At 36.9% G+C, this 25,957-nt stretch overlaps 1 protein-coding gene across 2 annotated transcripts; it reads left to right on the top strand.

The window, feature by feature from the left end:
• The first annotated feature begins 586 nt into the window (after nt 1–586).
• Nucleotides 587–24,842, top strand: LOC121986142 (peroxisome biogenesis protein 22-like). 2 transcript variants are annotated; one of them, XM_042539963.1, is made up of 9 exons: nt 587–838; nt 10,705–10,941; nt 11,021–11,068; nt 14,541–14,597; nt 14,679–14,780; nt 15,465–15,530; nt 20,764–20,865; nt 23,538–23,686; nt 24,596–24,842. In XM_042539963.1, the coding sequence occupies exons 1-8, from the start codon at nt 695–697 to the stop codon at nt 23,649–23,651; spliced, it is 870 nt and encodes a 289-aa protein (XP_042395897.1). In that variant the 5' UTR covers nt 587–694; the 3' UTR covers nt 23,652–23,686; nt 24,596–24,842. The 2 variants fall into 2 exon arrangements, with proteins under 2 accessions (XP_042395897.1, XP_042395898.1); XM_042539964.1 differs by having other exon boundaries at nt 24,593–24,842.
• The last annotated feature ends 1,115 nt before the right edge of the window (nt 24,843–25,957 follow it).

Raw genomic sequence — 25,957 nt, 5'->3', positions numbered from 1 at the left:
TATTGCAGAGCGGAGCGGAGTCTATAGGCGGTCAACGGGAGCGCCACATTCCCAGCTTTCCATCTCATCGACTTTCAGACAGGATCAAATATATTAATATAATAGATAAGGGCGGATCCAGTGGGGGGGGGGGGGGGGGCGACATCGGCGGTCACCCCCCCTTGCCGCCGGTGGAACCCATAGTATTATGGGGTTCTACCGATGGAGATGGAGAATACTGTCTCTTGTTTATCATGATCGATATTTGAATTTCTGGATCCACTACTGATAATAGATATATGACATGTGAATCTCACATTTTTTGATAAAATGATGAATCTTATAACTTAGAACCAATAAAAATATTCTTATAATAAACCTTTACCCTCTAACTAATCATTAATTCTTCTTTTATAAAACTACTAAAAGTTTCACTGGATTTTTCATTTGAATAATAAAAGCTCTCATTTATTCTCTAAATACTTCTTTTTCAAAGATTTTTTAAAATCTTCTTGGAAAAAATTTGCAAGGGTATCTATTAAAATATCAATTGGCAATGGATGAATTTGAAAAGTCTTAATTTGTTTGGGATATTTTCACTAATCAATAAAAGGGGAAAAAAAGAGACGGGGTCAGCAACGAGATGCGAAGAAGCTTCCCCTTTTGAAAGGGGAAATGGCCGATGCGAGGATTCTCATCTGAGAACCAGTAAAAGATGGTCGCGCCTCAATCCATGATGGGATCCGTCTCCCAGTCTTCCGACGCAGATAAGGGGGACGAGCTGCGCGATCTGATGCAACGGTTTATGGCGTCGCTTGCGGAGTTCTCCCAACGCTTGCCCTTTGATGTAGACTTCCAGGTTCGGATCTTCTTACGTCCTTCAATTTTTGACTCTATTTGGCGTGGTTCAGAGTTTCACTTGCATTATTTGATTCTAATTCGAATTTTTTGCGAGTAACCATTTTAAATTTTTGCTACCACGGTGAGGTTCCTGATGGGATTTGTGGGGTGGGGTGCGAGATTGAATACAATAAAATGGGACAAAGTTGGCTTTTGGATTTCTAGTTGAACTGAACTGAGATTGTCTCTTAAAAGAGATGACTTGAACTTACCAAGCCTCGAATCTTAAGAAAGATAGTTAGCATGTTAGCTACTCTGAGTGTCTGAAATAAGAATATAGGCAAGTTACTTGATCGAATAAAAATTTGGATTTTATTTAAACTATATGTGAATCAAATTATGCTGTTTAGTTTCTTGTATCACTGTGCTTGATGATGCATAGTCTCAAAGAATTTGTGCTGTGTTTAACATAAGAAAGATGTATATATGTAGTTTCTAGACATGATGAGGAAAAGTGGCTTATATCCAAGATGTAGCTCCAATGGATTATAAGATGTAAGAAAATATTTTAAGATTGTTGTGATCTTAATAATTATGCTGGAGTGTTAAGGGGGGTTGAATTATTGATGCAGCGGGGCCGGCAAGAGGGGAGGGGTGAATTGCCTGTAAAATAAAAATACCCTCCTTAAAACTTTCAACTCTAAAATAACAACAATAAAATTAAAACAAAATAACAGAAAAGCAGCAAGACTCAACGAGTTGACTTGGTTACAATCAAGAAGGTTGTTAATCCAAGGCAGTTGGAAAATGCACTAAGAAAGTCTCCTTCACTGTAGGCGGAGAAGTCTTTTTACACACTAAGAAAGCTCACAAGTTGCTAGGAATTGATTACAGAGTTGATTGTTTAATTTCCTAGCTCCAGGGGCCGTTATATAGTTCCTGGAAAACTTATCTCGAGCTTTGAAGGTGCCTCCAACGAGGTTGAAGACGCCTCTAGCCGAGTCACGGATAAAACTTTATCCGAACTCGAAACAGTCATCTAAACTGGGTCGAAGGCGCCTTCAATGGCCTTGAGGGCGCCCTTAAGGTAATGAGAGCGCCTTCAAGACTGCAGGCAACGCAAGCGCCTTCAACACTTCGTTGAAAGTGTCTCCAGCTTGCTTTTCCAACTCCTTTTGACTCCTTTTCTTCTTCTGAAGCTTCGATTGCTTGGGTGATTGCAGCCAACCGAAATAGGGCTCACCTGAACCCAATTTCCGACCTTCTCCTCGAGCAGGCTTTCGACCCGGCTTCTCGTCCCTCGAACGTTGCGCACGTTCTTCTCGTCCACCGGTGTACTCTTCCACAGCTCTTTCGTCCTTCAGACGCACCGAGCCCGTCGGCTCCCTTCCTGTGCCGTCCTTCTCGCTAGTTGCGTCTTCCGCTCGACTTCCTGCGCTCCTAAGCTCCTCCACACTTAGACACAGGGATCAAATAACAAACAGGACCTAACCTAACTTGGTTGATCATATCAAAATAACCACGGGGTCCAACAATCTCCCCATTTTTGATGTGCATCGACCCAAGTTCAAGTTAGGGAAAAAAAACAGACAAGTAATTTAAAGAAATTACTAAACTAACATTTTAAGCAAAAAGGTTGCAATAAAAGAATTTGCAACACTAAGTAAAATTAAATAAATTTTTAAAAAAATATTAACTCCCCCTTAACTTGTACTTATCTCTCCCCCTTTGATCACATCAAAAAAATGGGGTAATAATTTTCAATAAATCATTAAAAAATTTTCTTAAGTTTTTTCAAACACAAATATTTTAGAAAAAAATTCTAAGCAGGAAAATTTTCTAAGTAAAAGAAAAATTCTAACTTAGGCAATTTTTAGAAATTTTTTTGAGAAATTTCCAAAAAAAATTGTTTAAAGAATTTTCTAATTTCTATTTTCATGCTTTATCAGTAAGTTAATTAAACATTTTATTTCAATATTTTGACTTCCAGGGAGTGGCGAGATACTAGGTCTTTTTGGTTATTGGAGCAACAAGCCAACAACCACTTTCTTAGACAAAACCTCAAAAGAAATTAATTGTTTAATTTTTCTTGCTGAAAGTGCTAACTTAGAAAATTTTAATCTAGATAGGTTTTTGGAACCCAGTATAGGTTCCTTCCTACCGGATTAATCAAAAACTTAGGGGGTACATAACTTTTGTGAACTTTTCTAAGTTGTCCCTGATGTTTTCTAATATACCAATTTAATTTTCCATAAATTCTAATTTTTGATTTTGGAAATTTATTTAAGCATGCATTTTTCAATTTTTCAATTTTAATTTTTCAATTTTTCATTTTCTGATTTTAGATTATCATACATCTCAAGAGGACATGCTTTTGCTAAGTTTAATTTTAACTCATTATTTTTTTTTTTTAATTTAACTAAATCTTTAGTGAGCACTTTAATAAACTTAAAGGACTGTTTGGGAGTTAGGGAGTTAGAGAACGTACCTTACTTACCTCTATTTCTGATGCTCCCCTTCATCGCAGCATTCTTCTTCTGATGATCCTCCCCCGTCATCTATGCTCATCTCCGAGTAGGTTTCTTCAAAGATTTGATGGTTGGCCATCAGTGCTACTCCTGAGAATGCTTCGACTTCTGATTCCGAGGATGACGATTCATCCCATGTAGCCTTCAGACTCTTGCGCTTCGAGGACGTCAGCCTTTGAGACTTCTCCTTATCCCTTTTCTTTAGTTTTGGGCAATCATTCTTGATGTGTCTTTCCTCGTTGCAGTTGTAGCATCGGACCGTCCTTCTGTTGCGTTGATGCTTTCTCGACTGCGATCTAAATTTATTAGTTTTAATAAACTTATTTAATTTTCTTACCAATGATGACTGGTCATGGCCGGTCCCAAGCCCGGATAAAGGAGGAGGGTTGCGTTAGGTTGCCAGCCAGCGTCAAACTATGGCAAATATTTCATGAATGAATCCATTAAACTATTGTGCTAATGCTAGATTGTTCCCCGGAAGGAACGCGTTACAGGGTCCGACTGTAACGTCTCGGCAAGGACCGCTACATCTCCAGAACTCGGGTGTAGTGATAAATATGCAAGAGTTCGCGTTACAGGGTCCGACTGTAACGTCTCAGCAAGGACCGCTACATCTCCATGAGAACTTGGTTGTAGTGTTAAATAGGCAAGAGTTCTCACACCATAGGTTAGATAAGAACAAATATGATAGGAAAACTAATAATCTAAGATTGGGAACATGGAACATAGGAACTCTCACTGGTAAATCAATGGAGGTAGTAGATATGATGATTAGGAGAAAACTTAATATTTTATGTGTACAAGAGACAAAATGGACAGGTGAGAAGGCAAAGATGATAGAGAACTCGGGTTTTAAGTTATGGTACACGGGAAAGAGTAAAACAAGAAATGGAGTGGGTATTATTGTAGACAATTTGTTAAAGGATGAAGTTGTAGGAGTAGTTAGAAAAGGGGATAGAATTATAACCCTTAAGATAATCGTGGTGAAAGAAACGATGAACATAATTAGCGTATATGCACCACAAGTAGGATTAGATGAAGCTACCAAATTAAGGTTTTGGGAGGACTTAGATGAAATATTACAAAATATTCCACCAAATGAAAGGATTTTAATAGGAGGTGATCTAAATGGGCATGTCGAAATATGAGAGAGTACATGGGAGTTATGGGTTTGGAACGAGGAATGAGGAAGGGAAAACTATATTAGATTTTGCGATAGCATATGACCTTATATTAGCTAATACGTTTTTTAAGAAAAGAGAAGAACACTTAGTCACATTCAAAAGCGGGAATAATAGATCGCAAATTGACTTTCTTATGGTTAGGAAGAAGGATAGAAAGATTTGTAAAGATTGCAAAGTCATCCCTGGAGAAAGCTTAACTACCCAACATAGGGTAGTAGTGTTGGATATACGCCTCAAACATAGTATCAATAGAAAGAAAATATACAATTCCTAGAATTAAGTGGTGGAAGTTAAAGGATGGGAAACAACATATATTTAAAGAGAAGGTAGAAGTACAAGCATTAGGTGAAATATACGATGACTCTAATACAACATGGGATAAGATGGTATCAAAGTTGAAAATAGTAGCTAAGAGTGTCCTCGGTGAGTCAAAGGGGCATGCACCGCTAAGTAAAGAATCTTGGTGGTGGAATGAGAAAGTACAAGAGAAAGTGAAGGAAAAACGAATAGCTTATAAGGAATTATATATTTGTAAGAACGAGGAAAATTTTAAAAAATATACAATAGCCAAGAAAGAAGCTAAGAAAGTAGTGAGTGAAGCAAAAAATGAAACTTTTGAACGGTTATATCAAAAATTGGATACAAAAGAAGGGGAAAAAGACATCTATAGAATAGCTAAAGTGAGAGAAAGAAAAACAAGAGAACTTAGCCAAATTAAATGTATTAAAGATGAATGTAATAGGGTATTAGTAAGCGATGGAGAAATAAAAGAGCGGTGGAAGAGGTATTTTCATCAACTTTTTAATGAAGGTTTAGGAGACCAACTTAACTTAGGTAATTTAATTAGGTCAAATGAGCATCGAAATTTTAATTTTTATCGTAGAATTCAAACTTTGGAAGTAAAACAAACTTTAAATGAGATGCACAATGGAAAAGCCGTTGGACCAGATGATATTCCGATAGAGGTATGGAAGTGCTTAGGGAAACAAGGTATTGAATGACTTATAAAATTATTTAACATGATATTGAAAACGAAAAAAATGCCTGATCAATGGAGGATAAGTACTCTAGTTCCCTTATATAAGAATAAGGGAGACGTACAAAATTGTGCAAACTATAGGGGTATTAAACTAAGTAGGCATACTAGGAAACTTTGAAAAAGTAATAGAAAAAGATTAAGGAGACCATGGTGATGAAAATCAATTTGGGTTTGGAAGGTCGACAATAGAAGCTATACATCTTCTTAGACAATTAATTGAAAAATATCGGGAGCAAAAATAAGATCTACACATGGTATTCATTGACTTAGAAAAAACTTATGATAGAGTCCAAGAGAAATTATATGGAGAATTTTAGAAAAGAGAGGTGTTAGCGTAACATATATTGAACTAATTAAGGATATGTATGAGGATGTAACGACCAGAGTAAAGACTTCAGGCGGAGTAACTGAAGCATTTCCAATAAAGATAGGGTTACATCAAGGATCAGCTCTAAGTCCCTATCTTTTTACATTAATTATGGACGAACTCACTGCACACATTCAAGACACAGTACCGTGGTGCATGTTGTTTGCAGATGATATTATTTTGGTAGATGAGACACGTGAAGGAGTAAATGCTAAGCTAGAATCTTGGAGGGAAACACTAAAAGGGAAAGGTTTTAAGCTTAGTAGATTAAAGACAGAATATATGAAATTTAAGTTTAGTAATATTAGAAGTAATGAAACAATTGTTAAGATAGAGAGGACGAGTTGCCCGAAACGAGAGATTTAAATATTTAAGATCATTTTTACAAAATGATAGAGGATTGAGAGAGATGTCTTACATAGAATACAAGCGGGATGGGTGAAATGGAGGGGAGCGTCGAGTGTTTTATGTGACCGTAAAGTACCTCTTAAACTTAAAGGTAAGTTTTATAAAACCGCATGATTAAACTTGCTATGACTCGAGCACATGAGCAGAAGATGAGAGTTGCAGAGATGAGGATGTTAAGGTGGATGTGTGGACATACGAGGATGGACAAAATAAGAAATGAGAGCATTAGAGAGAAAGTAGGAGTTGCATCTATTGAGGAAAAACTCAGAGAGACACGTTTAAGATGGTACGGACATGTATTTAGACGACCAATAAATGCTCCAGTTAGACGATGTGAAACTATGATAAACATGCATATAAAACGAGGAAGAGGAAGACCAAAAAAGACTTGGTTAGCAACAATAAAACAAGATAAATTTTATTTAAATATAGATGATGATATAATAGGAGATAGAGCTCAATGGCGTAAAAGGATTCATACAGCCGACCCCACCTAGTGGGAAAAGGCTTGGTTGTTGTTGTTGTTGTTGTAATTTTCTTACCAATAGCGCCACTTCAGTTTTATCGATCGACGCTTCGGAGTCAGGATCGCCCATCTTGGCTTGTAAGGCAACATTGAGATATGATTTCTCTATTTGTTTCGGCTCTGCAATTCGAGACTCGTGAAGTTCGAAAGTAGAAAATAAATTTTCTAAAGTACTCACCTCAAAGTCCTTAAAGATATAGTAAGCATCTACTAAGGACGACCACTCTGGAGTTCTTGGGAAGACGTTAAGCGCATACCGGATAGAATCTCGATTCGTTACTGATTCTCCGAGATTGGCCAGTTTAGTTATTAACTCCTTAATTCTCATTTGTAGTTGCGCTACCTTTACGTCGTTGTTCATCCGGAGATTTATCCTGGAGAATGTCGCGCCTTGCTAATTTCGCTTCTGAGGTGCCTTCGTGGAGCTCCAGGAATTTTTCCCAGACTTTGGCGGAATCGTAGCTTCCTATCCGACTTACCTCCTGGGGCGGCAGCACGCTGAGCAGATGGAACTCTACCTTTCCGTTGGCCACGAAATCAGCTTGCTCCTTCTTCGTCCATTGGTATTCTTCTTTGTCTTTTGGAGCTGTAAAACCATATTTCATAGTTATAAGAATATCGAAATCCGTTTTAAAAAATACCTCTATTCTTCGCTTCCATGTAGCGAAGTCTCCGTCGAATTTCGGGGGATGAATATTTGCACCGACCATCGTTTTGATCTTTGTGTTTCAGTCGGCGGTTAGTCCTTCTAAGGCGGTCTCGCTCTGATACTACTTGTTGGTGCAGCGGGACCGGCAAGAGGGGAGGGGTGAATTGCTTGTAAAATAAAAATACCCTCCTCAAAACTTTCAACTCTAAAATAGCAACAATAAAATTAAAACAAAATAACAGAAAAGCAGGAAGATTCAGCGAGTTGACTTGGTTACAACCAAGAAGGTTGTTAATCCAAGGCAATTGGAAAATGCAGTAAGAAAGTCTCATTCAGTGTAGGCGGAGAAGCCTTTTTGCACACTAAGAAAGCTCACAAGTTGTTAGGAATTGATTACAGAGTTGATTGTTTAATTTCCTAGCTCCAGGGGCTTTTATATAGCTCCTGGAAAACTTATCTCGAGCTTTGAGGGCGCCTCCAACGAGGTTGAGGGCGCCTCCAGCCGAGTCACGGATAAAACTTTATCCGAACTCGAAACAGTCATCTAAACTGGGTCGAAGGCGCCTTCAATGGCCTTAGGGCGCCTCGGACAAGGTTGAGGGCGCCCTCAAGGCAATGAGAGCGCCTTCAAGACTGCAGGCATCGCAGGCGCCTTCAGCACTTCGTTGAAGGCGCCTCCAGCTTGTTTTTCCTGCTCCTTTTGACTTTTTTTCTTCTTCCGAAGCTCTGATTGCTTGGGTGATTGCGGCCAACCGAAATAGGGCTCACCCGAACCCAATTTCCGACCTTCTCCTCGAGCAGGCTTTCGACCCGGCTTCTCGTCCCTCGAACACCACGTACGTTCTTCTCGTCCACCGGTGCACTCTTCCACAGCTCTTTCGTCCTTCGGATGCACCGAGCCTGTTGGCTCTCTTCCCGTACCGTCCTTCTCGCTAGCTGCGTCTTCCGCTCGACTTCCTGCGCTCCTAAGCTCCTACACACTTAGACACAGGGATCAAATAACAAACAGGACCTAACCTAACTTGGTTGATCACATCAAAATAATCACGGGGTCCAACATGAATATCTTCTAAACTTGCACTTCTCTTACACTTAGTACAAGAATGAACAATGCTGGCGGGAGGGGGGGTGTTAATATCTTCTAAACCAACAAATAAAAAACCAAATGTTTGACTTATCTAATAAATCAATACAAGAATTGACAATGCTAACATAGTAGTTTACATGATTTGGACTCTGGTTCTACTTTATGGCCTATTAATCCGTTAGGTGGATCGTGCTTGGTAAAATCTCCTTCAAATGAGGCATAAAAATCTTGTATGAGAGTATATCCTTTTATAAGATATAGAAATGAAGCACAATAAGAAGATATTACCAGAACTTGTAGAAGAAGGCAATTGACAACCCTCAATCACGTTTTTCTTAGCCACACAATGTTGGAAATTTAGAGTCAATTTCGCACACAATTCTCAAGAGAAAACATGCCCATGGCTTACATAGGGAAGCCTTCAATGGCTAGTTTTCAAATACATTCAAACTACTGAAATCTACGGTAGTGAAATTCAAAAACTATTCATTGCATGCCAACAATCAATTGTTCAGTTAACTTAACAAAGGTTGACTCAATCTTCTCAAGGATCTCAACTTTGCTCAACTTATGCCTCGTAAGTCCATGTAAAACTCTAGGATCAAGCTTGACTACAAACTACAACTGGGAATTTGTTGTTCCTTAGTCGACTGCTCTCTGCAAGCTAAACTAGGTAGCCCTTACTTAGTCTACCCATATCATCCTTGATATATTGTCCAAAAGCGTGAATCATCCTTGATATATTGTCCAAAAGCGTGAATCTGAGATTACACTTTACACATAATCTCTCAACTCACTATTTTTCAAGTCTTTAAGTTGTGGTAGCTTTACACCCAAGAGTCTACCTCCCCTCAGGGCCTTAGTTCTTCGATTTCATCAAGCTCTCCAAGCTTCACATGTCATCTTCACTAGATCACCTATATAGTCCATTTGTTGGGTTGTCCTAGAGTTCATCTCCTTGTAGATCGTTAGTCTTTTGAATGCATCAAGATCTCTAACATGCCATTCTTCACTATGTTACCTATGGAGCTCTCCTCGTTCAAGGTCATCAAAACTCAGAACTTATTAACTGCTCCATGCTCCTCGTTATAGAGTCCACCTCGCTAGTATTTTCTAGTCTCTCTGATGTCTTGTATCATCCTTCGCCGATCACCTCCAAGTCTACCTTGTACCTTGTATCATTCCTTCAAGCCAAACTAAACCAACTTGCCTACTCCAAGTCAATCATCAACTTGACCTTGTCGAGTCACAAAATCCATGTGCAACTTGTAGGATACTTGTAAACTTAATGCACACAAATAACACTGGCATCCCTAATTTAAACCCTTTACCAAATACATAAACATCTTAGTTGAACCCAAATTCTTGGGGCATAATTGTACAAACAAAGATGGCATGAGCATGTCTAGATGCAGTTAATAAATGCTATAGTTGGAGGAGTTGAATCAACTAGAATGAAAAGCGTAAGGGGTAGAGAGATAGATATGAGAAACGGTAGCTCGGTCCACGAAGCTCCCGCCATGCGGGGTCCCGGGAAATGATCCATTGTATGCAGCCTTACCCTGCTTTTTGCAAGAGGCTGTTTCCAGGATTCGAACCCGTGACCTTTTGGTCACATGGCAACAATTTTACCGTTGTGCCAAGACTCCTCTTAGAGATAGATATGAGAAAAAATAGTAAATATAATTAAAATTATTATGTTGATTTTAAATTCATGTAGTTGACCCCAAGCCTACTGATGATGATGAAGCTGAAATGAGCTGTGAAATTCTATCATGTATTAATACTTGTGGAAGTAAGATTATATATGAACCAGGAATATATTGAGTGGTGATCCAATTTCTTGTGATTGATCTCTGACCCACATTTTAGGTTGTGGGTAGCATTGGAAGAAAACAAAAGCAACTTTGTACCTTACATCTATATCAGTTAATATCCATGCCATATAATGTTCTTTTCTATGCATAGAATATTGTAAAATATCGTACCTTCTTTATGCATGACATGTTAAACTTTTTTTCCCCGTCTTTTTATATGATCTCTTGGTGAGAAACCTTTGTCATAGTGACTCAAGTGTGTATTTTTTGTTGCCTTCAGAAACTTCGTTCTATCACAACTCTTGCTACTCTAGCGGTTACCCTAATTTTTGCATGGAAGCTTTGGAGAACAATTCCAGACCAACAATTAAGGCAGCGTAGACGACCTTCCACGTCATCTAGCTTTTCTACTAACAACTTACATCCAGATACAAGCCTCCGATCGTCTGAAATTCGCTCATACTCTGGAGATTCAAGAGCACAAAGATCTGTTAATGAATTCATCCAGCCATTAGAGGTATTTTAATGCTTTCATCTGAAGTATCTAAGCTTAACAACTGTCAGCTAAGGCTTACCATCGTAATTACATTTTGCAGCTTTCTTTGGAGCAACTAGTGAGACATAGGTTGAATGATGGTCGTAAGGTGATTGTTAAATTTTGCATTTTACCTATTTGATAGTGTTTCTTATCTATCTTATTATTCGTCCTGTAACCTAATTTGCTTAAATCTGAGGGAGGTCTGTTGTCAGAATGCATTATGAAAGTGATATTGCAAACAATCTAAGAATATTTAAAAATACTGTGGACCAAATTATTATTATTTACATACTTTTAGTCTAAGAGTGTTTGACTGAACAGTTTGTACTCTCATCCAATTATTTCTTTTATTCACATCCACCACCATAAAATGCTTTTGGTATTTATCATTTCAACTTAGAACTAGTATTTGACTAAGAAATTAGATCTGCTTCCATATGGCTGGTCTTTTTTTTTTTTTTTCACTCATTGCCATGCAATGAAGGGGAGCCTTGGCGCAACGGTAAAGTTGTTGTCATATGACCAAAAGGTCACGGGTTCGAATCCTGGAAACAGCCTCTTGCAAAAAGCAGGGTAAGGCTGCGTACAATGGATCCTTCCCCGGGAACCCGCATGGCGGGAGCTTCGTGCACCGGGCTGCCCTTTTTTTTTTTTTTTTTTACTCATTGCCATGCAATATGACTTGATTTACGATTTGATGCTTCAGTGGTTGGACCGAGTATACACTAGATTGCTATTTTAGGCAGTAGGTGGTATGCATATTTTTAATTATCATGAAGTTAACAAAAAACTTCAAGGCTGCTTCAATTTAGGTTTTAGTTTCATTGACATAGGGTTGCAAAACCCTCTAAGAATTGGATTTCCTAAGAACACTACAAACAACAATAGAACTCCTGCAACGGCAAAAACTGTCATAGATGTCCTTCAACCGCAAAACTCCATTGCAATTGGCAATGTCACACACATTGCGACTGAGCCATTGAAAAAAAAAAAGCAGCCCGATGCACGAAGCTCCCGCTATGCGGGATCCCGGGGAAGGATCCATTGTACGCAGTCTTACCCTGCTTTTTGCAAGAGGCTGTTTCTAGGATTCGAACCCGTGACCTTTTGGTCACAAAGCAACAACTTTACCGTTGTGCCAAGGCTCCCCTTCTTCAAATTGAATCGTGATGGAATTTACAATGTAGTTTCTATCGTGAACAATTTCACTATTGCTGTCGTAGATTGAATTCTGTGACAACTACTACCGTTGCAAGTTATTGTAATTCATAATGCCTTGTGTAGGGCATGCTCCCCATACTGGTCTAAGCTTTTCACATAGTTCATCTAACTACACAAAGCATACATATACCATTATTATTTACATATTTCCCTCAACATATGAAGAATCTCCCAAAGAAAAGATGATATACATTCATTTATAACTACCTTTAGTTAAGTTTGTAGGACTTTTGGTAGCGGCTAGAGGAGGGTGGGGGTGAATAGACGCTCATGAATCTTGCGTTTGTGTTCTCATCTAAAAGAATTAGTACATAGCGGAAAAGATAAAACAAACTTAAATACAAGAACGAAGAAGAAGCCAAACTGATATAACGTGGTTCAGAACTCCGGTTCTTACTTCATGGCCTACGATCCATAAGGTGGATCACTCCTCACAATAACCACTATCTTTTTCCTTCTCGGATGCCTTTTGAAGGTAGAGCAACCTCTTACAATCTTATAATCCAGTTCTTGCAAGCAAAACAGAAAGGATACCAATATACAAGCAAAAAAGAAACAAAATGAATAAATGAACTTTATAACAATCAAGGTCTTGCTTTTCTTTGTCTTTGATAACTTTGGATTACTGTCTGGAAGCCTTAGAATGTAATAACACTCACCCAAAGGACCTTCAAGAACGTTGTTGTAAAAGGCCTTTGTAAGCCTCCTCACAAATCTAAAAATCATTGCCCAGTCGCCTAATGAACCTCTGGTCGAATGCTTCACCGTTCCATGTCAAAATTCAAATATTTAGGAATAGCTTTATCCCAATAACAACTCTTTTATGGTTTCTTGACTTGGCAGCAATTGACTGCTATTACCATCCCAATGGATTGCTCTTAACTAGTCGACTGCCCAGTTGACTCCTCAAACATAAATATTTTGTTTGTTTTGATTTCTGCCAAAGTTGACTGCTCAATCGACTAACTCATTAGCCACTGCTAAGCTACATCAATTGACTCTGTTCAAATGCTAAATTTGTCCAAATCATAACTTCGTGGTTTTAGATTTAGTAATCGACTAATACTTCTTCACTAGTTGACTCATACTTTGATTCCAACCTTAACAAGGCTGAATCTGTACTGCGCCAAAAGACCTCATGTCTCCAACACTTCCTCATCTGCCTAGTATACGTTGGCCTCAATTTATTAAGACTTCAGTTGCCTAGATACTACTCATCTTTGGAACTTCACCCATTGCCTAGTATCCAACCAACTTTGACTTTCTAGGACTTCACCTTGCTCAACTTTAGGTCAACCTTGACCTACTAGGGCTTCCGTTGCCTGGAGACCTATCCTCGAGGAACCTGACTTACTGGGACTTCATTTGCCTAGAGTTCACTTTTTTAGGACTTCAAACTTGTGTGACATCAGACAACCTTGGGTTGTCAGGACTCCCATCACTTGCCTAACATCCAATCCTCCACGATCTGCCTAACATATGTCATCCTTGGCCTATCTAGACTTCACACCAATTGCTAGACATCTAGTCCTTGGTGACCTTCATAGACTTCCATTGCTAACACCTATTGGACTTCTTGATTATCAAGTGTTTGGTCGACCTTGACCCACTTGACCACAATCATAAACCTTGACCTCCTTAATATAATCAACAAACATATTGCTTAAAGATTAAAACTCAAATCTTGGTCAATTTGATCATAGGTTGATTTCACCAACAAAATTAGTTTTTATTGTTTGTGAGTTATTATTATATATTATATGTTCTTACAATAATTTTACTTAGAATGCCAAAGTCATTACCTTGTGATCTTGTAGTATGTACATGTATTATATCAAACTATACTATTGAATCAAGATCAACTTGCCTTGTGATCTTGATGCAATATAGTCAAATGCAAGATATTAGGTATTAGCTGCAGCAGGTTTAGTTCTGCATTTGGTATCCCTAAATTAAGATTTTATGATGAGTCTATATATACTTGTGTAAATTCTATAGCTTATTCTATTGCAAGATACTTTAGTAAATACTGCAAAAGACTTATAAATATGTTATGCTTACTGTGTATTGCAATTTTTGCTAAAGAAAAGAAAAATATTATAAATTTTCTAACAATGAGTTGAACTTTGGTCATACAAGATAATCCACACTTTGCTTTTACTGTTGACATTTAGATCATAAATATACATATATGATGTGAATGTGTCTGTCGTATTAAGAACTAAGAATGCACATTTGTCACAATGGGTATCGTATTTATGAATTGGAGTAGTCATTTAAAATGTGGACTATTTTAGTTCATGTTCTGTTATCCACTCAGTTGTATGTTCTTTACGTCATGTCCTGTTCTCTTATAGGTAACATGTCAGTTACTGGGTGTAGTTCTTGATGAAACAACTCCAGAGGAGCTCCAGGTCAGTGACCATCCCATCTTGCCTTGTCATCTAAGATGACCATCTACTTAATGAAGTAACACTCCTAGTATTTTCTATCAGACACGTGCAACAGTCAGGTCGTCTGTGCTGGAAGTCCTTTTGCAGATCTCAAAATTCTGTGATGTTTATCTCATGGAAAGAATCCTTGATGATGAAAGTGGGGTTAGTGTACCTTTTCTGAAACTAAGAATTCATTAGATTCGTTTCTGGCATATTTTTGGGGTCTCGCATGAGTATGATACTAAATGCAACTAGTTAAATGATGATTTTTTCATCAATCTTAACTTGAACACAAGATTCACATATATACATATGTGTATGCATATCTATGTATGTATGTGTGTGTGTGTACATATTTCTCATGCCTATAATTGCACATGGTTTTTCCATATATTTAGTATCCCCTGTCAAATCAATTAATTATGCCTTCTATTGCAATTTGCTTGCCCTACAATTTTGATGTGTATAGCACAGAAAAAAGGATGAAGAGAAAAGAACATAAATGTTTGTCATGCTGTATATCCTTCACTGTATTACCAGCTTTGCTGACTATGTCTATCCATCCACTTCTTGGTATCAATGCAGTAAACAGATAACTTTATCCACATAAAAGATTATATTTGCTGTCATTCCATTATAATGCCAAGATCCTTACTGCATTTAGTTAAGCTAATTTAAATCTTTAGGGATATTTTTGGCATCTAGGTGTTCTCTGTGATATAGGATCATAATTGCTTATCAGTGTTGATAATATTTCTGCAGGATTTCTTACTGTTGTTAGTAACTTTATCCTTTAATGCTGTTAATGTAAAGAAAATTTGGTTCATGAAGAACTTTGTGACACAGGAAAGGGTTCTTTCAGCGTTGGAGGATTCTGGAGTCTTTACTTCTGGTGGTTTGGTAAGAGATAAGGTGGGTGATCTTGTTTCAAGTATTCTATCTTGTCTCCATCCTTATAAAGGTAGAGAAGCTGGTTTATTGTCTCTTGGTTGATTTGTTTAGCTTTGGTATCTTTCATTTGCTCGCTAGGAAGTTGTCTTGTGTACAATGAGTAAACTAAATACGCATTCTCCAGTCTTCTTCAAGAAATGTTAAATTGTTGAGTAGTATTACAACTGTCTCAGTAGCATTATGCAGTACATTTGTTATCCATTTTGATTACTACTTTCCAAGGTTTACAGATTCTGACATGGCATAATTTTGTGTGTTTCCAATGAGTTATTCATGAATTAGAGTCCACTTTTTGAAATGTGAAGGTTCACTACAAGTCTGATGCAATAGTTCATTTTTTCAAGAAGGTTATGACACTTCACTAGTGGTATGTTTGGTTCATAGGAATAGCTACATTTGGTTGCAAAAATTACCGTAGATACTTATCCATAGTTATTTTAAATTCATAAATAATAAATAATAGTTATTCCTTGCTCTATTCCTGGAACAACTACTCTTTGTCTATTTCATCCTTTAAATAAAACATTTGATTGACTCAACCGAGCAGGCCAGGAAGGTCGATTGGGTTGGGTAGGCTGCTAGACAAGCCAGGTAAGCCAAGTAGTCTGGTCAGGCTAGGCCGATTGGGTTAGTTCAGATCGGGTTTGGATGGGCCGAATGGACTAGTTGAGTTGGTTAGGTCGGGTGGGTTGGTCAAGCTAGGTGGGAAAGGCCAACCAAATTAGCTTGGCAGCTTGGGCAGTTGTGATATGTTGGGTAGTCCAGTGTGCCAAGCGGACTATGGTCAAGTAAACCATGCAAATAAGACGAGTCATATATATTATTTTTTTAGGGATTTTTTATTGTGAATATTATTCCATGTATATCCTTTATGAAACTCCGCCCATGATGACCGGTCATGGCCGGTTCCAAGCCCGGATAAAGGAGGAGGGTTGCGTTAAGTTGCCAGCCAGCGTCAAACTATGACAAATATTTCATGAATGAATCCATTAAACTATTGTGCTAATGCTAGGTTGTTCCCCGGAAGGAACGCGTTGCAGAGTCCGACTGTAACGTCTCGGCAAGGACCGCTACATCCCCAGAACTCGGGTGTAGTGATAAATATGCAAGAGTTCGCGTTACAGGGTCCGACTGTAACGTCTCAGCAAGGACCGCTACATCTCCATGAGAACTTGGGTGTAGTGTTAAATAGGCAAGAGTTCTCACACCATAGGTTAGATAAGAACAAATATGATAGGAAAACTAATAATCTAAGATTTGGAACTTGGAACATAGGAACTCTCACTGGTAAATCAATGGAGGTAGTAGATATGATGATTAGGAGAAAAATTAATATTTTGTATGTACAAGAGACAAAATGGACAGGTGAGAAGGCAAAGATGATAGAGAACACGGGTTTTAAGTTATGGGGAAAGAGTAAAACAAGAAATGGAGTGGGTATTATTGTAGATAGTTTGTTAAAGGATGAAGTTGTAGGAGTAGTTAGAAAAGGGGATAGAATTATAGCCCTTAAGATAATAGTGGCGAAAGAAACTATGAACATAATTAGCGTATATGCACCACAAGTAGGATTAGATGAAGCTACCAAATCAAGGTTTTGGGAGGACTTAGATGAAATATTACAAAATATTTCACCAAATGAAAGGATTTTAATAGGAGGTGATCTAAATGGACATGTCGGAGTGAAAAATGAGGAATATGAGAGAGTACATGGGAGTTATGGGTTTGGAACGAGGAATGAGGAAGGGAAAACTATATTAGATTTTGCGATAGCATATGACCTTATATTAGCTAATACGTTTTTTAAGAAAAGAGAAGAACACTTAGTCACATTCAAAAGTGGGAATAATAAATCGCAAATTGACTTTCTTATGGTTAGGAAGAAGGATAGAAAGATTTGTAAAGATTGCAAAGTCATCCCTGGAGAAAGCTTAACTACCCAACATAGGTTAGTAGTGTTGGATATACGCCTCAAACATAGTATCAATAGAAAGAAAATATATACAATTCCTATAATTAAGTGGTGGAAGTTAAAGGATGAGAAACAAAATATATTTAAGGAGAAGGTAGAAATACAAGCATTAGGTGAAATATACGATGACTCTAATACAACATGGGATAAGATGATATCAAAGTTGAAAATAGTAGCTAAGAGTGTACTAGGTGAGTCAAAGGGACATGCACCACTAAGTAAAGAATCTTGGTGGTGGAATGAGAAAGTACAAGAGAAAGTGAAGGAAAAACGAATAGCTTATAGGGAATTATATATTTGTAAGAACGAGGAAAACTTAAAAAAATATACAATAGCCAAGAAAGAAGTTAAGAAAGTAGTGAGTGAAGCAAAAAATAAAACTTTTGAACGGTTATATCAAAAATTGGATACAAAAGAAGGGGAAAGAGATATTTATAGAATAGCTAAAGTGAGAGAAAGGAAAACAAGAGATCTTAGCCAAATAAAATATATTAAAGATGGATGTAATAGGGTATTAGTAAATGATGGAGAAATAAAAGAACGGTGGAAGAGGTATTTTCATCAACTTTTTAATGAAGGTTTAGGTGACCAACTTAACTTAGATAATTTAATTAGGTCAAATGAGCATAGAAATTTAAATTTTTATCGTAGAATTCAAACTTGATAAATTAAACAAGCTTTAAATGGGATACAAAATGAAAAGTCATTGAACCAGATAATATTCCGATAGAGGTATGGAAGTGTCTAGGGAAATAATGTATTGAATGACTTATAAAATTATTTAACATGATATTGAAAACGAAAAAAATATATGATCAAGAGTAAGTACTCTAGTTCCTTATATAAGAATAAGGGAGACGTACAAAATTGTGCAAACTATAGGGCTATTAAACGAATGAGTTAAACTATGAAACTTTGGGAAAGAGTAATAGAAAAAAGATTAAGGAGACCACGACGACCGAAAATCAATTTGGGTTTATGCCTGGAAGGTCGATAATAAAAGCTATACATCTTCTCAGGCGATTAATTGAAAGTATCGAGGGCAAAAGAAAGATCTACACATAATATTCATTGACTTAGAAAAAGCTTATGATAGAGTAGCAAGACAAATTATATGAAGAATTTTAGAAAAGAGGTGTTAGCATAGCATATATCGAACTAATTAAAGATATATATGAGGATGTAACGACCAGAGTAAAGACTTCGGGTGGATTGGCTGAAGCATTTCCAATAAAGATAGGGTTACATCAAGGATCAGCTCTAAGTCCCTATCTTTTTACACTAATTATGGACGAACTCACTGCGCACATTCAAGACACAGTACCGTGGTGCATGTTGTTTGCAGATGATATTATTTTGGTAGATGAGACATGTGAAGTAGTAAATGCTAAGCTAGAATCTTGGAGGGAAACACTAAAAGGGAAAGGTTTTAAGGTTAGTAGATTAAAGACAGAATATATGGAATTTAAGTTTAGCAATATTAGAAGTAATGAAACAATTGTTAAGATAGGAGAGGACGAGTTGCCTGGAACCGAGCGATTTAAATATTTAGGATCATTTTTACAAAATGATGGAGGGATTGAGAGAGATGCCTTACATAGAATACAAGCAGGATGGGTGAAATGGAGGAGAGCTTCGAGTGTTTTATGTGGCCGTAAAGTACCTCTTAAATTTAAAAGTAAGTTCTATAAAACCGCAGTTAGACCTGCTATGTTATATGGAGTTGAATGTTGGGCTATAACTCGAGCACATGAGCAGAAGATGAGAGTTGCAGAGATGAGGATGTTAAAGTGGATGTGTAGGCATACGAAGATGGACAAAATAAGAAATGAGAGCATTAGAGAGAAAGTCGGAGTTGCATCTATTGAGGAAAAACTCCGAGAGACACGTTTAAGATGGTACGGACATGTACTTAGACGACCAATAAATGCTCCAGTTAGGCGATGTGAAACTATGATAAACATGCATATCAAACGAGGAAGAAGAAGACCAAAAAAAGACTTGGTTAGCAACAATAAAACAAGATAAAATTTATTTAAATATAGATGATATAATAGGAGATAGAGCTCAATGGCGTAAAAGGATTCATACAGCCGACCCCACCTAGTGGGAAAAGGCTTGGTTGTTGTTGTTGTTGTATATATCCTTTATGACTTTCCTACCAGTCAACTACAAAGATAATTATTCAAGACTACTCTAGTTGATGAACTAAGTTAAGGAATACTTATTCTTTGTCTATTCCTTGTTCTTGTTCATTATATTACGTAGGAATAACTATTCTATTCCTTATCTATTCCAGTCTAATACTTTTGTAGGATTTGATTAATACCCTTATACTAGGCAGTATACTGATCAGAAAGATAAATATTTACACTATTAATTTTGTTTTTGTACAACTGGTAATTGGTTAGGCAGTTAAAAATTTTGAAATTGACCTGAAGACACTGATATTGGATGGAAATCCTAGCTTTTCAATGCCACTGATCAGATGTTTCACAAGAGATGTCAGTATGTCAGATTTTCCGAATGAAAGTAGCGCAGTGCCTTCATCATTCATACTTGTAAACCAGTGTCCTTTATTATGTGTTTCTGAAGTCTATCTGGGACTTGTAAGAGATCCCTCAAGCATTTGATGCTGCTCCTTTTCAGCATTTCAGTTTGGCTTGCAGATGCAGTTTGTTTATTATCTGTTAGAGAGATAATCAGCTTAACTAACAAAATTAGTCTGGAAGCACAATAAGTTTCTTCTATTTTTAGAAGATGACTTGGACAGTATGTTTGTCATATGTTAGAGAGATATTCAGCTTAACTAGCAAAATTAGTCTGGAAGCACAATAATTTTCTTCTATTTTTAGAACATAACTTGGATTCATGATGCTCATTTTCATACAGATCCATTTTCCTGAAATTCTCTAGGTTACTAAAGTATTTACTGCCAAGAGAAGTAAACTTATTCTATCTCACGAAAATTGAAATAAAGTTCTTAATTAAATTGCCAGTTCGTGTTTAATATTCACATTTTGATATGTTTTTATGGAACCCAGTGGTTCATGTTTTCTTTCTTGAGTGTCATTGAGTATATGCTCAAAAAATAGCTTATTTATCTGTGAATCATGGAACTTGTGCTTCATTTTCTGCATCCTTTGTATTATTAAGCATAGCACAAATAAAACCTTTTCTGTCATTCTGATCGTTCCAATCTTTATTTTCTCTGATTTGTAGGTTCTTTTCTGTAGTACAGAGAATGGGCGCATATCATTTGTTCGACAATTGGAACCTGATTGGCATATTGATGCAAGTACTGAAATTGTACACCAGTTAACTGTAAGTAGAAGTATTATGCTATTTCCCATTATTTTCTACACAAATTGTCAGCATGATTTCTGGAAAGTTTCAATCTAATTCTGTGTGTGGCTATTTGTTTTTCTGGATATGATTGTTGCAACAGTAAAGTTGTTGCCATGTGACCAAAAGGTCACGGGTTCGAATTCTGAAAACAGCCTCTTGCAAAAAACAGGGTAAGGTTGTGTACAGTGGATCCTTCCCCCAGGACCCCGCATGACGGGAGCTTCGTGCAGCGCGCTACCTTTTTTTTATATATATATGATTGTGATATGTTGAACACTTCGTCTGTTATCTGACCATATCATCCTAAGCTTAAACTTGGGTCGGGACAAACAATTGTATGATTACTGCACAGTCCAAACCCTAGAAGAATTGTATGATTACTACACAGTCCAAACCCTAGATTATTCTTTTGATCCATTCAGGACCCTTTATCTGATAGGCTTATTCACGACTATCGTTAGCGTGATTTCTGGGAAGTTTCAATCTAACCGTGATTTGATTTCTGCATACAAATGTTCTTCTGGGAAGAATAGTATGGTTGGTACCAGCCTTGTCTTGTTTGGTGTTTGTGAGACAAAGCCCTGAGATTTGAAAGCAGAGGTGAAGCAGGAAGCTTCACCTGCAAAACACAATAAGCTTTGGCACCTGGGATGATCTGTGTGAGAGGAGGAAGGGCTTAGGGTATACATGAGGTATCATCAAAGGTCTTTTTTCCTGCTTAGGCTTCCTAAGCACCTCACATCATGAAGGGATGGCATTGCAAGGCCGCAAGGAAATGGAGGGAAATTAGCTCACCCAACTTTGAAAGTGACAGTCCGCTCCTTTATGGACAAGCATAGGGATCCATTCACTCCAAATGATTCTAGCTTGATTCTTACCAGGTTTGACTTTATGATGGTAGAGAACAAAGGATATATGGCTTGTGAACTTGAGATGGCTGTGGAATTATATTGAACGAAGTAGTTGTTCAGATTTGGAAGTGAAATCTTTCATGTTTTATGCAATTTTCAATCAGCTTTGACCAAATTCAACAAGATTTTCAAAATAGAAGGATTAACTAAATAGATATTGTCATAAGTTTTTTATTTATTAAACAGATCAATACCATTATGATAAGTTATTGGAATCATCGCAACATACTGTGATGCGTTCCAATGTGTCCCAAGTGTAGCGATAATGTTATATTGAAATCTTATCATTTAGGCCAAGCATCAACAATTATATTTCGTTATAAAACAATACTTTAAATAAAGTACTATTATATAATTCATCTCAAATTATATAGTAAGCAGTTACTACAACAACAATAATAACCAAGTATTTATCTCACTAGGTAGGGTCAGCTATACGGATCCTCTTATGTCATGAGGCTCTATTACCTACTTTATTCTCATCTATATTTAAATGATTTTATTCCTATTTTATCGTTGCTAACTAAGTCTTCTTTGGTTTGCCTCTTTCACGATTAATGTACATATTTGTTATAGTCTCACATTGCCTAATCAGGGTATTTATTAGTTGCCTAAGTACATGTTTATACCATCTTAAATGTATCTCTTAGAGTTTTCTGTCAATAAATGCTACATTGACTTTCTTTCTAATATTTTCATTTCTTATACTGCTCATCCTTGTATGCCATCTAGTTAACATTCTTATCCCTGCGACTCTCATTTTTCACGATTTATAGCCAACATTTGGCTCCATATAATATAACAAGTCTAATCATCATTTTATAAAACTTTCCTTTAAGCTTTATAGGTACCTTACAATCACAAAGAATGCCAAATGTCTTTTATTTGAACTGTCCTACTTGTATTTTATATAAAATATCTCTATCAACCTCTTTGTCATTTTACAAAAATGATTTTAACTACTTAGAGCTTTCAGTGAGCAGTTACTAAACCAAAAAGAATAGTAGATGAGGTTGTTTTAATTTTGTTTCTCGGCAGTATCAAAAAAAAAATGCCTCTTAGACATACACAGCTCTTTTTGAGACATTTCCTAACCACTTGATTGAGTTTCAATATTTTCCATTATGTCTCTTCACATTTTGATGTCTATCGTTGATCTCTCACAGGGTCAAGCCATTTAAATTCTTTGGATGTAACCTTTATGGAAATGGCAACTATTCTTTGCAAATGTGATTGTTACTGGGTTACATTTGATTGAAATCCAATATTTGATATTGCTATAATTGGGTTCTCTATGAAGTCAAAGAAAGATCTATGTGATTCGTTGACAACATTCTTTCCATCTTTCCAAGATTTTACATGATCCACTTGATTGAGCCTCATTTTACAAATGCCTTCTTTACCTGAAGTTGTCAGTGTTGATCTTTCACAGAACTAAGTGACTTCTGTCCTTTAGGATGTAATCATCTATCGAGCATGGTAACTATTATTCTTTGCAACTGTAATGTCAAGTACATCTGATTGAACCATCACTTGTACTCTTGACTTGGTGATTGAGAATGGAATGCCTCTTTGACCAACCTGTTAAATTAGTATACCTTCCTCTCTATTTTTTCTTGGATCAATATGATTGAGGTTAAATCTTTGAAATTCTGTCTTCCTGTTCCATAAAATTCACTGTCTTTCATTAAATTTCAGTTTGAAAGTCAGTTGATATGTCTCTTTTCATGGCTGCAGAGATTCATCAAATATTTACTCCATGTGACACCAGACGGACCTCAACAAACGGCTCCTAATGTGTTCATTTCAACTAGTTTGGAACAGTTCTTTGGTGATCAAGGTCGAAAATAAGTTGCATATTTCCTACCTAATCTACTGAGGATCATGTAAGCCCATCATAATCATGTTACATTTTATTTAGCAGACAACTATTTGCATTTTGCACTCGAAATGGGTTGACACTTAAATATAACTGTGATATGATAGTTTATGAAACATTCGTGTATCAGTGTATGAGCAACAAAATGGGACCAAAATTTAAACAACTATAGTAACAAATTGTAACTTCTCTCGATCATTTCCTGATTGCTTTTTGCATACACATCGTGTTGGACCTCTAGCTAATTAGCTGTTGCATACTTCAATAACTCTACATTTAAGCTAGACATTTCTTTTACTTTCCTGTGTATTGTTTTGGACTAAAATCAAACATTTTACTGGAATATTGACATTGTGTAGGATACCCAATTTTCAGTAGTTACATACAAGTCCATGGAACACAGAAAAGCAAGATGCCATGACGGTAATGTAATGTAAGGGATGAATCAAATTCTCACTAAACTTCAAAACTACAGGGTGTGTTAGTGCTAGCATTCTAATTCTCCATTTGCTTGCATCAGCTATCCATGTTAGAATGGATTCCATCAAAATGGCAAATGTGTTACTATCACACGTAAGCTCTCGAGCTTTCGTCTCTATGCCTGTTCTATGTTGCGTAGATTAAGGATCATGGGCTAGTTTAGCACTAGAATACGTTCGATCTGCCCAGTCGTTTGGTGGATCCAGCAGACTATCTTTCTTCTCCACTAGATCCAGGGTGGTGTGCAAATTTTTCAGTTTCAGTATTCGTAAATTGACATTTGTGTAGTCTAAAATTCTGTGTTATCGGCCAAGTTTTGCATCCTACAACTGACTGTTTACGGCTATACCGACAGTGGTTGTACTGCATTATGATTTTCCGCTGCTACCTAAGCAAATTTTCAGGTTCTCATCAGCTTTTTTATTGTTCATAGCAGATGAAAGCCCATGCTACTCTTCCTGATTGGAGCTATTGGAATTTTGTCCATAGTTGTCCTAACTTTATCGCTCTGTCTGTATGTCTAGTGCACACAATTTTATGGCCATGGAACCGGTACAATATCGTTTTGTCCCGATTATTTCCGGTATGTTTGAACTCAGATTTTGCTGCTGTCATCACATTTTGAACGAATGTATTCTTGTAAATTTTTCTGCCATATTGTGTGGAAGAGGATTCATGTGATCTGCTTTGGATTTTTTTTCCGAGATTGAAGCCAGAGTATCATAAAAAATTTCAACTTCAAAATTTTGAACCCGAATAACTCGGCCAATCAACTCTATTTAATTTTTTAATGACAGGATCCTATTTCTAATGACCCTAGCACACGAGCGGGTAAATGTAAGCTCCTATTGTTTTAGGAAAATCTTTTGATTTGTGGGTTGTGCTCGCTTGGACTTCCCTCACATGGCAACTTGGCGAGGCACGATTGAACATTCAACATAAAAATTGTATGGTCGCATTCAAATATTACAATATGTTCTTGGAGGTCTTAGGTCTTCTTATTTGATAATGGACTTTCACATGTTATAAACATTCCTAATTGACTATTAAATGGTATGACTATTTTAAATATAAGATACATTTGTAAATATTTAAGTTCATCAAACTAGAATCTAGTATGTTTTCTATCAAATTGAACACGACTCCTTTTTCATTTCAATTGGATGAAAAACATACTAAATTCTCTTTAAATAGTGCTTAATTGAATGAAAAATATATTAAATTCTTTGTAAACGGTGTTGAATTTAGACAAAATTATATTAAACAAAAAAAAAATTATACTCAATTTGATAGAAAATATATTCGATTCTAGTTTAAATTGTTGAATTTAAGGGAAATTATACTTATCTTTGGACTTTTTGAACCTAAAAAATATATGGGACAATTAAATAACAATATTTGTATGAGGGAGTTGAAGTTAATAAAACATGCTGGGAATGAAAACAAAATTTTTTAGATATAGGAATTACCTATGATTCTGTCCGAAAATCGTGAAGACGGAAAGCTGGGGATGTGGCTACTACGTTGACTAGATGTAGACCACACTTCGATCTGTAAGCACAAGAAACGTTAGTGCCGAGCCAAGGAAGGGGTCCTCTACGTTAACCCTCAGACGCTCAAATTAGTCACCAACACGAAGAAAAAAATGGTACAACAGTAGAACAAGCGTCAAATAGTGAATCATGCGTCCCTACGCCGGTGTACAGACCCCCCTTTATATAATACCCTAATGGACGACGTGTGCGCTTTTTGAGGCATGGGCACGTTCACCTATTGATTGTGGACACATTCCCCAATT

Source organism: Zingiber officinale, chromosome 5B, assembly GCF_018446385.1.
Source record: "Zingiber officinale cultivar Zhangliang chromosome 5B, Zo_v1.1, whole genome shotgun sequence".
NCBI classification, from domain to species: Eukaryota; Viridiplantae; Streptophyta; class Magnoliopsida; order Zingiberales; family Zingiberaceae; genus Zingiber; species Zingiber officinale.
This window is presented reverse-complemented; position numbering and strand designations above follow the sequence as displayed.

What these genes read in the sequence shown, in the direction of transcription:
- LOC121986142 (XM_042539963.1), top strand. Translation starts at nt 695, where the DNA reads ATGGTCGCGCCTCAATCCATGATGGGATCCGTCTCCCAGTCTTCCGAC. An exon ending in AATTCATCCAGCCATTAGAG is followed by an intron (nt 10,942 to 11,020) that starts GTATTTTAATGC and finishes TACATTTTGCAG; the next exon opens with CTTTCTTTGGAGCAACTAGT. An exon ending in CAACTCCAGAGGAGCTCCAG is followed by an intron (nt 14,598 to 14,678) that starts GTCAGTGACCAT and finishes ATTTTCTATCAG; the next exon opens with ACACGTGCAACAGTCAGGTC.